Below are 18,110 nucleotides of genomic sequence, written 5' to 3'. Positions count from 1 at the left end.
TGTGCCCCTGACTATAACGCAACAACATATTGTGAACTGCTGGAGAAGCAATAGCAAAATCTTGTTGCCATTATTGTTATGTTTCAAGTGCGTGCACAAGTCTGTAGACTAAACACAATATACGCATGCACATGACATCACCGTCCACAGATAAGCAGGTTTTGTTGTTTACATGAAACAACAAAGGTGTAGTTTTCAAAAACTTGCATTTTAGCTTTCATAGGTTTATGTTGTCTGGCAGCCATTGTCATGTAAACGATCAGACAAAACACATAAAAAGTTTCCAATTTAGGTGAAAACATCTCTAAAAGTACAATCGGTTTGGAGGTACATACTCGTTTTTACAACACTCTTTAGATAAGGTTAAAAAAACACTGGTTATGTATGGAAAAGTATACTATTTTATTCTTTCTTAAGTGTATAACATGTGTACAATACATAGCATGCAAATTTTCTTTATGCTTTGCATACTCAGACAAGCACGCTTCAACAGATGCTGTATCCCACAATGCAATGCACTGCACTTGTCTTTTTTTCTTGATTTCTTAAGAACAAAATATGGTCAGTTTTTTCCTACAGGAAAATGTAGTATGTAGCCTAGAAGATGCATTGCATTTTGTCGCTATGCGCATACGTCGAATGTCTGTGGACATGTACGAGTCAAGTAAACTATACTTTGCAAGTCTTTGAGTTCGACCATGCACGTACGTACACGTAAAAAACAGACTATACAAGGTGCGGTAGAATGTAAAAGTGTATTTACATAGGCCCAGATGAATAATAAGATTTGTGTACATGGTAATGACATATCATGAGCCTAAAATGTGATTGTTTCTACCTTCTTATGTAAACCTTGTGCATGCTAAAGACTGCTTGAAAACAGAAAAACAATCTCAACATTAAAACTGCAAGCAGTGATGGAAGGGCCCTCGCACTCATGTGCACCGCCACTCTATGGCCTTAGTAAAGCAATAAACCAGGGGGATTGAAATTTCCGTGGATAAATATAGGTGGATATTCAAAGGAACTTTGAAGTGCCACAGCTCTATGATTGTAATTGATTGTTGTAACATTGATGTGTTGAGGCCAGGACCCTTGTCAAACGTATGATGTCTGTGACAGGTCGGACATTGCATGCCTGAGTTACAACAGCTTTCTCATGGTGAAACATCAAACTTTGCCAGGCCGTCACGGACACGTCCTTCAACGAAAAGTCAAGATCTTCACAATTTATCATTGTGAAGTCCATAAGTTCCGACTGATCAAATATGATGATGATCTGAATACATTTCAATGAGCAACAAATCACTGTGTAAAACATGGCATTTCCTGCTGCCAGCAGGTGGCGCTATAACTTTTTCTGAATATTGTCATGGTGATGTGATCAGGACAGGACACTTATCAAACTTGTGAAGCGTGGGTCAGATTGGACATTTTAAACCTGAGTTAGAACAACTTCCTGTGTCATTGAGAAACACAGGAATTTAGCAAGCCGCCACATACACACCCTCCATTGAAATGTCAAGATCTCCGCAATTTAGCACTGCAAAGCCCTTTAGATGACACTCACCAAATATGATGATTATCTGATTAAATTTATAGGAGGAGTTTGTTAATATACGAAGGCCAGAAATGGCAAAATTTGCACTCAAATTACAGAGAAAATTCAAAATGGCTGACTTCCTGTGAGGTTTAGAGCTTTGCTCCAAGAGACTTTTTTGTAGGTCTTGGGGTGATACATGATCCTACCGCATTTCGTATCTTGTGCAATTAACATAGCGGGGGGGCTGCTCTATTGAACTTTTGTAGGTGGCGCTATAGAGCCATTTTAACTCCCCAAGTTCTGAGGCCTATATCACATGAAAATATTCGCCACTTTTGACACGTGTGCAACGTTTCATGACTTTTTGAGCTCGTTTAGGCTGTCAAAAATAAGATTCATTTAGCGATACCTTGCGAGGCCGCAACGGACACGCATTTTAACGAAAAGTCAAGGTCGTTGCTATTTATCATCACACAAGGTCTTGAGATTACACTGGTGAAATATGATGTTGATATGTTTAAATCTCTAAGAGCAGTAAGTCACAGCATAAAAGGTGGTATTTCCTGCTGCCTCTAGGTGGCGCTATGACTGATACTGAATTATGCCATGTTGATGTGTTCAGGCCGGGACCCTTATGAAACGTGTGAAGTTGGGGGCAGATCGGACTATGTATGTCTGAATTACAACAGCTTCCTGTTTCATGGTGAAACATCACACTTTGCCAGGCTGCAACGGACACGCCCTTCAACGAAAAGTCAAGATCTTTGCAATTTATCATTGCAAAGGGCTTAACATCAGTCAGACCAAATATGATGATGATTTGATTAAATCTCTAAGAGCAGTAAATCATAGTGTAAAACATGGTATTTCCTGCTACCTCTAGATGGCGCTATGACTGAAGCTGAATATTGGCATTGAAATGTGTTCAGGCCAAGACTCGCATCAAACGTGTGAAGTGTGTGGCAGATTGGACATTGTATACCTGAGTTAGAGCCACTTCCTGTTTCATTGTGAAACACAGAAATTTGACACGTCCGCCACGGACACACCCTCCAACAACATGTCAAGATTTCTGCAATTTAGCATCGCAAATGCCTTTACAAGACACGGACCAAATATGATGATGATCTGATTAAATCTGTAGGAGGAGTTTCTTGCAGTATGAAGCCTGGAAATGACCAAATTTGCACAAAAATTCAAAATGGCTGACTTCCTGTGGGGTTTAGAGCTTCGCTCCAAGAGACTTTTTTGTAGGTCTTGGGGTGATAGATGATCCTACCAAATTTCGTATCTGTACATTTTTCGTAGCAGGGGGGCTGTTCGCTTGAAATTTTGCAGGTGGCGCTATCGAGCCATTTCTACACGCCCACTTCTGGCGCCTATGCCACATGTAAATTTTCGCCACTTCTGACATGTGTGCAACGTTTTATGACTTTTTGGGCTTGTTTAGCCTGTCAAAAATGCGATTCATTTACCGATACTTTGCAAGGCCGCCACGGACACGCCCTTTAATGAAAAGTCAAGGTCGTTGCTTTTTATCATCACACAAGGTCTTGAGATTACACTGGTGAAATATGATGTTGATATGGTTAAATATCTAAGAGCAGTAAATCACAGCGTAAAACATGGTATTTCCTGCTGCCTCTAGGTGGCGCTATGAGTGTTACTGAATTATGCCATGTTGATGTGTTCAGGCCTGGACCCTTATCAAACGTGTGAAGTCAGGGGCAGATCGGACATTGTATGCCTGAGTTATAACAACTTCCTGTTTCATGGCGAAACATCACACTTTGCCAGGCCGCCACGGACACGCCCTTCAACGAAAAGTCAAGATCTTCGCAATTTATCAAGGAAAAGGGCTTAACATCAGTCAGACCAAATATGATGATGATTTGATTAAATCTCTAAGAGCAGTAAATCAGAGCATAAAACATGGTATTTCCTCCTACCTCTAGGTGGCGCTATGAGTGAAGTTGAATATTGGCATTGAAATGTGTTCAGGCCAAGACCCTTATCAAACGTATGAAGCGTGGGGCAGATTGGACATTGTATGCCTGAGTTAGAGCCACTTCCTGTTTCATGGCGAAAATGCCGAAATTTGTCAGGCCGCCACGGACACACCCTCTGACGAAAAGTCAAGATCTCCGCAATTTAACATCGCAAAGGCCTTTAGATGAGATTGACCAAATATGACGATGATCGGATTAAATCTGTAGGAGGAGTTCGTTAAAGTATGAAGGCTGCAAATGACCAAATTTGCACAAAAATCAAGGCAAAAATTCAAAATGGCGGACTTCCTGTTGGGTTTAGAGCTTCGCTCCAGAGACTTTTTTGTAGGTCTTGGGGTGATAGATGATCCTACCAAATTTCGTATCTGTACGTTTTTCGTAGCGGGGGGGCTGTTCTCTTGAAATTTTGCAGGTGGCGCTATCGAGCCATTTCTACACGCCCACTTCTGGCGCCTATGCCACATGTAAATTTTCGCCACTCCTGACATGTGTGCAAAATTTCATGAGTTTTCGAGCATGTTTCGCCCCTCAAAAATGCGATTCACTTTGGAGAAGAAGAAGAATAAATAATAATAATAATAATAATAATAATAAACGGAGCAAAAACAATAGGGTCCTCACACTTGTGTGCTCGGGCCCTAATAACATCAACTGTGACGTTACAGTCGAGATGTAAACCCCCAACATTAAATAACACATTACAATGTTGTTACAATGCTAAAAACAAAGTTGTGACTGCTGAGTTAGCGCTATATGCTAGTTAATGCTATATGCTAGCGTTTAGGCTAAAGTTCTACTATTGACGTTACAGTTAAGTTTTGCAGCTCCATACTGAAAAAACACAAACTTACCAATCAGAAACGTCCATTAATAATCTCCAAACAATTAATTATTCCTCATTTCTGATACAGACTCAAACATAAGGTCTGTTTACACACACACAGAGCTACTAAAGGAGCTGCTCTGAGAAACAGCCAATCAGAGCAGAGCTCAACATTATTATTCATGACTCTCTCAAATAAGGTAATAATAACAGACCTTTTTATTCTAAAGGCAAATCCTAGGGTTGTAAATGGACATGTAAAACTGTGGATCTGGATCATTTTTGCACTTAATTAATTCACATATCTTCAATGTAGATATCACAATTTAACAGATTATTTAATGCATTCTTTGGTAATTTTAACTCATATGCTAAATATACACTTCCTGATGGAGAGAAAAGTGATTAGACAAGGTTTCTTTACAAAATCTAATTGGCTGTGTTGCAGAGAAAGAGGCATAATTTTAGACAGGAGAAAGGTGGATCACCCCTTAAATAATGAACCATGGTTTTATTGTAGTTTAAGTGTAGTAACCATGTTATTTTGGTGTTTTGTTTACTATTTGTAAAAACATGGTGACTGACCAATGCACAGAGGAGGTCCACTGCCTCCAGAATGAGCTCCTGATGGCCGACACGGGTCACCGTCAGCTTCTCTAGATCCTGATGTGAGATCTTCATAAGCTGCTCTCCATCGATCTTCTCCCTCTCAAAGTTAGAAATGTACTGGTGGAGACTGTCATCCAGACCTGAACGAGACGGAGAGGAAGAGAGTGAACACAAAGCTTCTTTTTAGGAGTCCTATGGGTGTTTTGACACCATGTAAGTGTCATGCAAACATTCAGGCTTGAGTCAACATACTGTAAGACGTTTGCACTTGTCTGTCTTGTCCTGCCCCTGAATATTTCTCACGTACAGATACTGTTAAAACTCATATGAGAACAGATAAATGTAATATATATGACCACCAACCACAACTGATCTGTATTTGATATGCTTTAAGACTCAAGATTATACACAGGATACCAAGTGTGACTGAACACAGAGCCAAAATAATCAATAGTCAGTCAGATCAGAACACACCTGCAGCACAATTCTGGGTGTTGACCACTTGTTAAGTACAGTCCTGCCCAAGAATATTGGCACCCTTGGTAAATATGATCAAATAAGGGTGTGAAAATTAATCTGCATTGTTAATCCTTTTTATTTTTTATTTAAAAATTTCACAAAAATGTATCCTTTCATTGGATAATAAGAATTTAAAACAGAGGGGAATTATCATTATGTTAGAAATCTTATAATGGGCCATGTTTTTTGCATTTTCCAACCATACAATAACTCAAACCTCAAAAACAACACAGAAATGGGTCACTGAGCTCAAAACCAAGTTTCTGTTATAGCCATTCCAGTCCTCTGACCTGAACCCTACAGAAAATGAGAGGAGTGAACGGAAGAGGAAAAGCTGGGAATCTAAAGAGTGATTCTGGATGAAGGAATGGTCTCTGATCTCTTGTCAGGTGTTTTCTAACCTCATCAGGCATTATAGGAGACACTCTTGACCTGTTAAACTGGCAAATGGAGGTTATAAAAAGTATTGAATGAAAGGGTGCCAATAATTGTGGCCAATGTTTATTAGAGAAAAACATTTATTTCATAATGATATTTCACCCTATTTTAAATTCTTATTATCCAATGAAAGGATACATTTTTGTGATTTTTTTTAAAAATAAAATATCAAAAGTATTTACAATGCAGATGAATTTTCACAGCCTTAATTGATCATATTTACCAAGGGTGTCAATATTCTTGGGCAGGACTGTAAGTAGACTGCTGTGTCATTACTTTTACAAACACACACGAAGAGCACATGACTATCTGAGAGTTGGTTCATGAAGTACTAGGTCTCTTGCTACATTATCCACCTTATTTTCAAACACGGAAGTATTTCACTTTTTTCCATTTCAGTTGTCGGCCGGTGGGAGCACGCACAAAACATGATTAAAAATGTTATGGTAAATATTTACACCTGCCAAGTGGCCTGATATATCAAATCATATGAAGATATATTCAATAATTTCGTGTTGTTGCTGAGGGGTGACGCGTATTCAATGCTCAATTATAAAACGGTTAGTTCCAATCCTTGATTCTGATTGGTCAATAGGTGTGCTTTATTCACAATAAAACACTGCTATGACCGCTTCACCCAACGGTTCTATTTAATATCACTGCGCCCTTAGCAACACTTAGCAACACTTAAACATATAATGAGACAAAGTCTGAGAGCAGTTTGTTGTTTTTATTTGAGCTTTCATGTTGTTGTTTGCATTCAGGGACTATTTTTTCTAGCGGAAGGAATGCTTTTATTGATTTAACTTCATGAAAGTTGCGCTAATTTTTTTTTACTTTAATATTGTGTGGTAACCGTTTTATAAAAGCAATAAGGTACTCGAGGCAAGTGCTGTATCGTGAATAAGTAACAGCTTACAACGCCCTTCAGCCGTTACTTATTCACGATACAGCACAGCCTCTCGTACCTTATTGCTTAAATATAAAAGTGTAGACCACGAAATTCGTTATATAGTCACATAATTTTTTTTTTATATATATTATCACGAATTTCCGCGTTTATTCGTGATCATATAACGAATTCCTGTTTTCATGTGATTATCACGTATTGGTTACTCAACTGTTTTGTCCTATTTTCTTACCATTGTCACGTCGGTTTAGGGTTAGGCCTAGTCCACACGGACACGGGTATATTCATAACCGGAGTTTTCCCTAAAAAAAAAATCCTGTCCACACATGCTCGGTTTAAATTAAATATCCATCCACACGATAAAGCAAAAGCACGCTATCAAGCGCTGTCAAGAGCATGCCACACCAGCAGGTGGGGATATAACCCAAATCGTGTTCCGCAATATAGTGAGATAACTGAGCATCTATCTGTATACATGTTAGAAGCCCTGTTAGCACAGTTATTATTTGCAAGATACGTCCGCCATTGCACAGAATCATCAACAAAGCAGTCAGCGGCGCACAATCTTGACGTCTAACACAGTGGATAACGGCGCACACTCTGACGTCGCAAGGCAAAACCCCCGGTTTTACTCTCTACACGACACCACTGTAACCGGGGTTTCTTAAAAAGCTCACCCTGGCCGGGTTTTCAAATATGCTCGGTTTCAGTGCCCTGATACTGCGGTTTCGTGTGGACAAACGGCCGAACCACATGAAAAAACTCACGGTTATAAAAATACCTGTGTCCGTGTGGACTAGGCCTTAGATTTACATAAAATGACATCCCTACCCAAACCCAACTCGAACCCTAACGGCAGGCGACATATAAAAAAATAAATCTGAAAAAATAGTATAAACTTATACATAAAGCGACATTCTAATGCAAGCACCAAATCTAACCCTAAACCGAAGCGACAGTGGTTTGAAAAAAGGAAAAAGCAGTTTAGTAACCAATACGTGATAATCATATCAAAACAGGAATTCGTTATACGATCACGAAAAGATGCGGAAATTTGTGATAAAATCACGAAAAAAATAATCGAAAATTACGTTACTATATAACAAAACCTTGTGAGACTGGGTAGCAAAGCACAAAGACATACCAGTATCTGTTTAGTGGGAAAGTCAGTCAAGTGTTTGTACGTGGAATAGACCAAGAATTCGTGTTTGTAACCTTTGCAGGCCAATGTTTAAAATGTCACAACTGTCCCTCTGGTGTGAGATTTTTTTTTAAACAGCAATTTTTAATCGACTTGTTTGAGTTTATATTGGCGGCACATCAAGCTTCACACGGTCCGATAGGCAGCAGCATTGTAAGTAATTTGAACAAACCATAATAAACACATTAAACAATTACATGTATTCAGTATTGTTTTTGTTTTTATAAACATCGCTTCTTAGGTAGGGAGGGAGACATGGGCTTATGAAATTATTTACTTTTTAATTTAAAATGCAAGCAGACACATTCAGAACTGTTATAAACATTACAATAAGCAGTTTATGTCGTATATATTCTATACTGTAATCGCATTTTTGTAATAATATATAATAGCAGAATAAATAAACCAGCTAAATCAGCATATTTTTATTAGCATGCCATTAGTTTTTGTTGAACAATTATTGTATATAGTGTTTACTGCAGTTTCCATGAAATGTTTTACTGGATGGATTTATAAATATAGATCATGGGTGCACATTCGGCCCTTGGGCGTAGATTATGGTTAAAACAAATGTTTTGTAGAGATTTACTGCGTTTGTATCAGCTATTATGGCAACCTATGATACCGATCTTCCTGGATTTCATAATAAACATTAACTAGCCAGTCAAACGGCACACCTGTGTCACTCACAATATGACTACCATTAGCTTTATTGGCTCACCGGGAGTCTTAAACAAAGGAGCTCAAAGATGTTGGCACCCATATTTATGTTAAAAATAAGGTGGATGCCATGTGTATTATATTGTATGATCACACCTCTGCTGTTAAACACATGATGTTCAGGTTTAATTGGTTTTGACCTCAGTGACCTGTCTAGGTCATATATTAATAAATAAGTTAGCAGTTTTTTTGCTCTTTTTGATATTATGGTGCATATGACCTAGACATGATTTTTCAGGGATTCACTCAAACAGACCCTCAGTCCCGAGATTTGACTGAGAATACATTTGTTCAAACCACGTCTGGAAAAGAGACAGATAAAGCCCTTTAAACTATGGTTTAAGGCAGTGGAGGTGGACTGAAAACCCATTCTGTCCAGTTTGTGTGACTGCTATGTGAAAAGAGGCTCTTTGTGGGGGGTAGAAGCCACTTCTAAAAATCAAAGAGAAAGCAAAAAAAAGGAGGCAAAGAGGGTTCAAAGGGCAAAGTTACGGACCCCCGAATACCATGCACCCTCAGCACCCCCGATGAGAGACAACAGCTGCATTCTCAAACCGGCAGACACAAAGCCAATGAAAGTGTCGGAGTGAAAGCTGCTACATAAAAAAGATTAGCGACAAACACAGTTCGCCAGTGAAGTGTGAGCAAACTAGCATCAGACTGGTTTTCTTCAGGTATTTTAATAATAAATACTAACCATGTGCCTTTATGGCTGTGTGGTTGTTGGTGCATCTGTAAACGTTGAAGGAAACACATAAAAGATGTTTCTGGGCAGAGGTTCATTCACATTTGAGAAGCCTTAACATATAAGTGCAATCCGTAAATATTTTGTTAAAAATAAGAGCCAGTAGATAAACTTAATCTTTAATCATACCGTACCAAGATTCACATCCGTAAGCTTGAAATAATAAATAATAAAGACGAAAGTATACTAGGGACGTCCGCGTATGCGCGCCGTCTGCATGACGTCATTTTCAGCATCAGGAGGGTCCGCCGGCAGCCACGCGGACGTCCGCATGCAGCCCAAAATTTGAGATGCGCGTACAGTGTGTGTACAACAGTGCATGTGCGTGAAAATATTTAGACAGGACACTCCACTACAAACAATTATACAAAGGAAATAGACAGCATTTGCACACACACTATCATTTTTCTTCTTAAACTTTTACTTCTTCCAAGAACAGAAAGCTGTGGAGCATGTTTGTTACCATAATGTTTGATTCTTGTTTTTTTTGTTGTCTTGTTGTTTGTTCTAAACTGTGTTTGCAATAGTGGATCGGCTACTTTTCTTCACCTATCCTAATGTTTTAATGTACTGTAAATGTCGCCAAATCAGTGCTGCCCTGACGGCCTGTTAGACTAATAATTTGAATAAAAAATAATTTTTTATTGCGTTTAGTGTTGAACGCGGCCATCCACGTGTAGCCGCGAGGAGTATACTTGGAAAGCTGCGCGGATGCGGATAAAAGATATACCCCGGCCTTAAGTTGAGCTGTTGAGTTGGATTTCACAGGATATTTTATTTGATTTTTTAAAATACGTAAATTCAACACATTCTTACTTCCCAAGGCGTCAAAATCTGAAGCATCTTCAAACGCCTTCAGCGTCAGTATGAAGACGCGAAGGGTGCCCCTATGCGTCACTATATCGACGAAATGGGAACTCCGTTGCTTTCATGCTAATCCCTCAGCGTTGGATTTAGACGAAAGGGAATCCCGGAAGGGGATGTCGTCACGTTATGTGACGATCGACAGGATCATGCCGCTTCTGGACGGTAACTACTCAATTTTTTTTCAATTTTTAAACCATTGTCTCTTGGGGTTGGGGTTAGACTTGGGGTTTGGATGTCAGTTTGTTTATACTTTTTGTCTTCTGATTTTTGAGCCACTGTTGCTTGGGGTTAGGGTTAGAGTTCCGGTTTGGGTTAGGATGTCTGTATTGGTTTATACTTTTTGTCTTCTGATTTTTAAACCATTGTCACTTGGGGTTAGGGTTAAAGTTGGGTTTGGGTTAGGATGTAATTTTATGTAACAGAAAGTCGTTCTAACCCCATCAAAAAATTTGGAACAAAAATTTAGTAGTTACCGTCCAGAAGCGGCATGATCCTGCCGATCGTCGCATAACGTGACGGCATCACCTTCCGGGATTCCCTTTCGTCTATATCCGACGCTGAGGGATTAGCATGAAAGCAACGGAGGTCCCATTTCAATGATATAGTGACGCATAGGGGCACCCTTCATGCCTTCATACTGACGCTGAAGGCGTTTGAACATGCTTCAGATTTTGACGCCTTGGGGGGTGAGAATGGGTTGGTAAATTAAGTAACCTGCAATTTTATGTTTCGAACAGAGATGGCGATAGAGACGATTGCGCTTTTAAACGTTAAAGAGCACGTATTATCCGATTCATGTTTTTACATTTTCTTTGGTGTGTAAGTGTGTATTAGAACATGTTAACGATATGCAAAAGGTACAAACTCCAAAGTAAACAATGACGCGAGTTATCGTTTTCAACGTAAATCTATTTTCTTGAACTACAACAAACACATGGATTGTAGGCAACAGTTTACTATCATAGTTCATTATTGTAATTCCTCCCACTTTGACTCACGGCCTGTAAGTCATCTTTGTTTTCATATTTAAAGAATTTACTACTATTAAAACTACCATTCAAACACGAGTTTTGAGCCGTGCAGAGTAGCTCTTGTTGTTTGTCGTTTCTATGACCACAAATGCAGACATGGTTTTAGGTTTTAGTATCATTACCAATCTGTTACGTTCTGCTCAAACCCTGCTGGTAAAGTTGACCGATCAGCTTGGTCGTCTGCATTTTCTGGATCAGATTTGGCTCGTATTGATAAGGTAGTAAAGACGATATTAACTTCTGTCAGTATTGCATTGTGACCTAATCTTCCAAACATGGTAAGGAGCGTCATATTTCCGGCTGACGTCAGAGGTATTCAGGTCGATCACAACGTACAGATTAGCTTGCCAATCGGAGGACACAGCGCTTTTTAGAATGATAAGCTTTGTACAAAATCAACGTGTTTCAGGTAGGCAAGGCATATGGGAGCACCAATAACGTACCATATGTGGAAAACAATGTCTTTTTTGAACCAAAAACCACGCAAACACATTGTATTAAACCAAATACACAAAATATAGTTGTATTTAGCCATGTAATAGAGGCTCTTTAACGCAAATTAAAAGTGAAGATTCTCATCAGTTACCAACTTTTCAAGACAAACTACTAACCAACGATTTCACAAGACACCATTCCTTGGATATAAACATTTGCCTTTAGGGGTGAATTCAACAGAATCACTGTTCTCAGTGTGGTTTCTCAAGCTGTTAAAGGGGCCGTGAATTGGTCGATTTTATTGCTTTATGACGTTGATTGATGTCTACTTATGCATTTCGCGTTGTTTTTACATTCAAAAACATCAAAAGCAATAAGTAATACGCTATTTTGTAACATGGATTAATGGCTGTCTTGAGAAATGGTTCGTTTGAAGGGGCGGGCCGCATTGAAGACCTGAACGTAAACACCCACTGCTATGATTGGACAGCTTCATTCCCCGTCATTACATGTAGGGAAATGTTTTAAAAACATTAATGTGATAAAAATAGCAGCCGAACACAAATATGTTTGAGACACAAAAGATTCTGGGTGCTAAACATGATACACATAAATGACAATACGTATATTAAAGTAGAAACAAAACTCGACGTGACTAAATTACCGTATACAACACAGTAAGCGTGCATCCGAATCTAAACTGCGGCTAATAAATCCTTATCAATAACTTTGTATATTTCTATTGTGCTTGTGAGGTTGCTTTTACATTCACGTAATGTTAAATACCACAGTTATATGATAAAAAATAAGCTTTGTTGAGTGTTTGACCTTTCAAACGCAACTTGCCTAAGTTACCGTATACAACACAGTAAACGGGCATCAGAATCTAAACTGCGGTTGATAAATCCTTCCTTATAACTAACTTTGTATATTTCTACCTTTAAATTACAGTCGTATTGTTAAGTGTACCTTTATTAATCGTTTAATGTTTTTAGTAAATTAAAACAGTCAACAAACGTATTTAGACACGGATGTTACAACAGGACACATCAAGCAATCTCTTTTAACAAAGCAATAGTGAAACGCAGTAACTTAAATAAAGTAAAATGTCTTACTGTGAATTATACTGCTGTGTCATTGTTGTCAGATCCAATATAAGTGGTGCTTCTGACTGAGTCTCTCTGCAAATCCAGCATCGACTTCTTTACAAATGAATCCATGTCCACAACGTTAACAAACGCTCCCCACACGAGCTGGAACTTCTTCAAAAGCAAACTTTATCCAAGCATATTGCTAATGTTAGGTTCCAAACCTCCGAATTGAAGTATTTAGCTTCTGTGTTGTTCCCATGGTTGTTCCCACGCGGTTCTTTCACAACCGAAAAAGCGTTTCCATGGTATCATAACAGATCACCGCGTCAAAATAAAAGTCTCTCAGAAAAAAATGTATTTAAAAAGTCATTTTGGTTAAATTTGTCAATCTTTAAAGACATGTTTACTTACTGAGACACACGTGTCACGCGAAGCTGTGGGCGGGGCTACAAAAGTAGACTTGTCCTTTTGGTTATGGGGAGGTGTTTCAATTCTACTTTGACGTCATAGATTTCCGAATTTTAGACTGGAGTTTTTAGCTGGCTTGGTGCCAAAGACGGTTATATTTCAGTAGCACGGACATTTTCAGTTCTGAAACTTGCAGGATGTTCATTTAAGTATGATGACCTCTTATATAACAAATTATCAAGTTAAAATTGAGTTTTTGATTCACCGCTCCTTTAAAGTTTACATTTACGCACTTAGCAGACGCTTTGTCCCAAGTGACTTTCAAATGAGCGAGTATTCATTACAGCAGAAGGAATAAGACAGGGTCCAACATTACCTGTGACGCCATTGGCAAATGCATTCATACAGTATTTTGTGTGACTTTGCACAATTTAAAATAGATACAAGGCCCCAAAATGTACATCCACATCCTATCCGCTGTCCCCAACCCACAATTGGGAAAGCACCACATTGCCTCCCATGCTTCAGCATCTCTCCTCCACAGTCTCTTTCTCTCTGTATACTCCAGATGGAGTCTCTTATTGATAGGTCTGGCCTGAGAAAGTCAGTGTGTGTACAAAAGCCAGTAGCAGAGTGTATTTCTAAAACGCTCCTGCTGGGCTTTGGAGACTTGAAGAATGTTTATTGTTCTCGTGGTGCGTCTGAAACTCTTCCAGGAGTCGAAAATAGTGTGGAGCTCTCTTCCACTCCATATCAAGGCCTGCATGGATAACACGGCAGTCCACGTCTGCCCTTTACTAGCCGTTTGAGAATGGAAATATGCAAACAAAATATTTTTCTCTAAAACAAAGCGTGCATCATGTTCATGGCTTTGGTCCGATGATGTCACAGGTTGAATCCATTTCTGTCTGCTAAACTGGATTGGAATGTAAATCCTCATATTCTACAACCAACTCATCTGGCCACCAAATCAAAGTTCAGGTTTACCAAATGAGCACGTCGTCACGCGAGCACAAATCTACTTCTTTTTAAGGACCAGACAACAACGCCTCCCTGTTTGCTGTCCAGGCTGTGTACTGTATTTGCATTATACAACACAACAAGGAAGCAATTCTGTAGGACATGTAGCACGTCTCCCAGGCCAGAAACAAACTACACAAAAGTACTCAAATGCTGATGTGACTGTTTAACGCAAGCATGTTAAATTATTGTATGTGTGTCATTTCGATGCCTCTATTGGCACGGCTATGCAAAATAGTACCAAAATAGTTTCCAAAACAGATATTACCATCCCAAATTTACACCATTGGCTGTGCATCTGTTGGTGTGCCATGCTGGTCGGGATACTCAAACAAACAGAGCAGTGTTTTGATAGCGCCACAGTGTTTATACTTTCTCTCACACCCTTTAATGTGTGTTTCTGCCCTACTGTGGTGGTAACAAACCTCAGTACTAAGGGCATGTTTGCACATCAACAACTGTACTAAAAACTGAAAAGTTTATCCTTTGCATTTTTGAAAAATCCCGGTTCGCACAAATCCAGGAAAACCACTAAAAACGTTGATAGCTATTTGCTAATAGTAATCAATACACAAAAAAAAACATGGTTACTACACTTTTACCACAAAAAACATGGTTAATTTTCGTAAAGGTATGTGTACCACTATTTGGCGATGTTACTTCGTAAATAAACACTAAGTGCCTGCGCACATACGCATTATTCTACAGAGCAATAACTGCAAGCAATCAAGACAGCGAAAGGATTAAGCAGTTTTGATTAGACAGATGATGAGGTAGGTTTATTCTTACCCAGTCTCATGTAGATGCGTATAAATAGCACAAAGTGTAAAAATCGTGCAATAAATGCGCCAAATTCCACTTTGGTGTGCATATGATATGCCAGTCCTTCCCATTCACTTAAACGGCGCATCTATTTTTGTTGTCTTATTTACTGGTTTCTTATTTTTTTCTGTATTTTAAACCATTTTTGCTTGCATTTAGGGTTCTCCATGTTTTGGTCTATATTTAAGCCATGGTCGCTTGGAGTTGGGGTTAGAATTGGGTTTGGGTTAGGGTGTCATTTTAATATAACAAAAAGTTGCACTAACCCTAAACCCAAGGGAAAATGGTAAAAAAATAGCAAATAAATTGAGAAACCAATAAATAAAACAACAAAAAAGATGCACCGTTTAAGTGAATGGGAAGGACTGGGGTATCATATGCACACCAAAGTGGAATTTGGCGTATGTATTGTTTTTATTACTATTTATGTATGTATTGTTTTTAATACGTTTATTACTACAAGTGACAATGGACAATAAAGTGGCAAAATTTTGTAACATTTGTTGGAGAAGCGTTAATAAACTCAGTATTTTGAGCAGCCTAAAAACAGTCCTGTAAACCACCATTATTGTATGGTTGTCAAATACTTGCACATGCCTGTAGTATGCACAATACATAATACACATGCGCATGATGTCATCGTTTTCACAGATTGTGTTTTTGTCGTTTAAACGGAAAACGATAATGACGTTGTTTTAAAAACACGCTTTCAAAAGCTTACGTTTTCAGGACCCCAAACGTTGACATGCGAACAAAGAAATGTTGACATCTAAACAAACCTCCAAACTGCATAAAAAACGTTGTCGCGTAAACATCATAAGTTAACTCAACTCAAACCATTTGAGGAAACCGATTGCCACATATGAGTACTGTGAACTTAAATATAAGTGCCCTTTTAATAATTAATCATGTATTTACTAGAGTTAAACCAAAAACTATGGTTAGTAGGCTACAGTAAAACCATGGTTTTGCTAATAGCAATCAATACACAAAAAAACATGGTTAGTACACTTTTACACTTGCTAGTGTATGTATTAAAACTTAAAGGGGTGGTTTCCCGGACAGGGATTAGACTAGTCCTTGACTAAAATAAATGTAAGAGCTATCCAAACTGAAAACAACTTGCACTCACATATCTTAAAATACATCATTGTCCTTTGTTTTGCCTCAAAATTCACACAAGTTATGTTTTTAGTAAGGCATATTTGTTAAAACTAGTTCTATTTCATAATTAAACTAAGGCCTCGTCCTGGTTTAAGCTAATCCCTGTCTGGGAAACCACCCCCAATGGTTTAAGGCAATTGGTTTCCTCAAATGGTTTGCGTTGAGTTACCTTTTCAGGTATTACATAAAAAGATGATAAATTTCTCTTTAAAAGTCTGTGCTACTTAACCGTAGGCTATGTGTTAGCTAAAACATTTTTTTTTTTTTTGGTTGACAGTTTAATCGACTTCTTATTTAAACTGTTGTTTTGCTATGACATTTTTGCTAATGCTAATGTATGTGATAATTGCCCATTTGTTTTTGAATTGAGTTTACTGTAATGCAACAACATATTAAATCAAGCTGTTTTAGCCAGTAGCATTTTGCTATCATGTACTTGTGTAGAGGACGCTCCTAGACTTTATAGCTATCGCATTAGAATTTTGATTTTGTTTTATATACTATTTGTTTCTACACTACCAAAAGTCTTTTTCTTGGCTTTCTTTATCATTTAGCTCATGCAGTGATTAGATAGACTTCACTATCATGTGCTTGTCTGTCTGAGCTGTGAATAAGTGAAGTTTGGCACACATTCCACGGCCTGGGGGGTCAACAGAGGGAATGTTTGCACCCCTCCTCTCTTAAAAGATACAAGTGTGCTCATGAAAAGCAAGAGTGGATGAAAGAAGCATTTGGTGCATTTAGTGTCCCCTTCAATGGTGATGTGACATCAGTCTTTTCTATTGGTAGAAGATGAGCCAGAACAAATGAAGTGCTGGGGGATGACAGAGAGAAAGAAACAAAAGCAACACTCTCCATCTCTAGACTATCCAGAATTAACATTTTTCAATAAAGTGTGTACATAAATGGCTGTCTCACTGTTCATAAGGTCCTGATGCTCTGCTTGTGTGTTTTGGGTGAATTCCAGTAGTGATATAACAAATTCCTGTTTGAGAGAGTTTGAGCTCATTGACTCTGATGAATCAGTTCAATTCACTGACTGGATCTAAATGGTTCTTTAGGTTCTTTCCCACTGTAGGAACCAAATCCCATTTTTGGAGCTTGTCAGAAACTTTTTTACTGGAGTCACGTTTATTGAACAATTACTTTACAAGAAAACACATAAAATCTTAAATATAGTAGGGACATTTCAGTTTATTTAATTGAAAAATGTATTAGCTTCACATGCAAAACAAGGAAAAATAAGCGAGTGGCCAACAGGCTTATAGATAGACAGACAGACAGACAATCAGACATATAAACAGACAGACAGGGAATCAGACATAGATGCAGACAGGCAGACAGATAGGCAGACAGATAGGCAGACAGACAGGCAGGCATATAGGCAGGCATACAGACATATAGACAGACAGGCAGACTGATAGACAGACATGCAGACAAACATATAGATAGACAGACAGATAAAGAATCACACACATACACACAGATAGGCAGGCAAACAGGCATATAGGCAGGCATTTAGACAGACAGGCAGACTGATGACAGACAGACAGGCAAACTGATAGACATACAGGCAGACAGAAAGACATAAAGGCATACAGACAGACATATAGGCAAGCATATAGTCAGACAGACAGACAGAAAGATAGACAGGCAGACAGACAGTCAGACAGACATATAGGCCGGCATATAGACAGACAGGCAGACAGACAGAAAGACAGACAGACAGACAGACAAATAGACAGACAGGCATGT

The 18,110-nt window shown here is 38.6% G+C and overlaps 1 protein-coding gene across 1 annotated transcript in view; it reads right to left on the bottom strand.

The window, feature by feature from the left end:
- The window catches only part of ipcef1 (interaction protein for cytohesin exchange factors 1), a 73,473-nt gene that overhangs the window by 48,141 nt on the left and 7,222 nt on the right, over nucleotides 1–18,110 (bottom strand). The window contains exon 2 of the mRNA XM_073855447.1: nucleotides 4,961–5,124. Within this exon, the coding sequence (XP_073711548.1) occupies nucleotides 4,961–5,124 (164 nt within the window). The remainder of the gene's footprint in view (nucleotides 1–4,960; nucleotides 5,125–18,110) is intronic.

Source organism: Misgurnus anguillicaudatus, chromosome 18, assembly GCF_027580225.2.
Source record: "Misgurnus anguillicaudatus chromosome 18, ASM2758022v2, whole genome shotgun sequence".
Lineage (NCBI taxonomy): Eukaryota > Metazoa > Chordata > Actinopteri > Cypriniformes > Cobitidae > Misgurnus > Misgurnus anguillicaudatus.
This window is presented reverse-complemented; position numbering and strand designations above follow the sequence as displayed.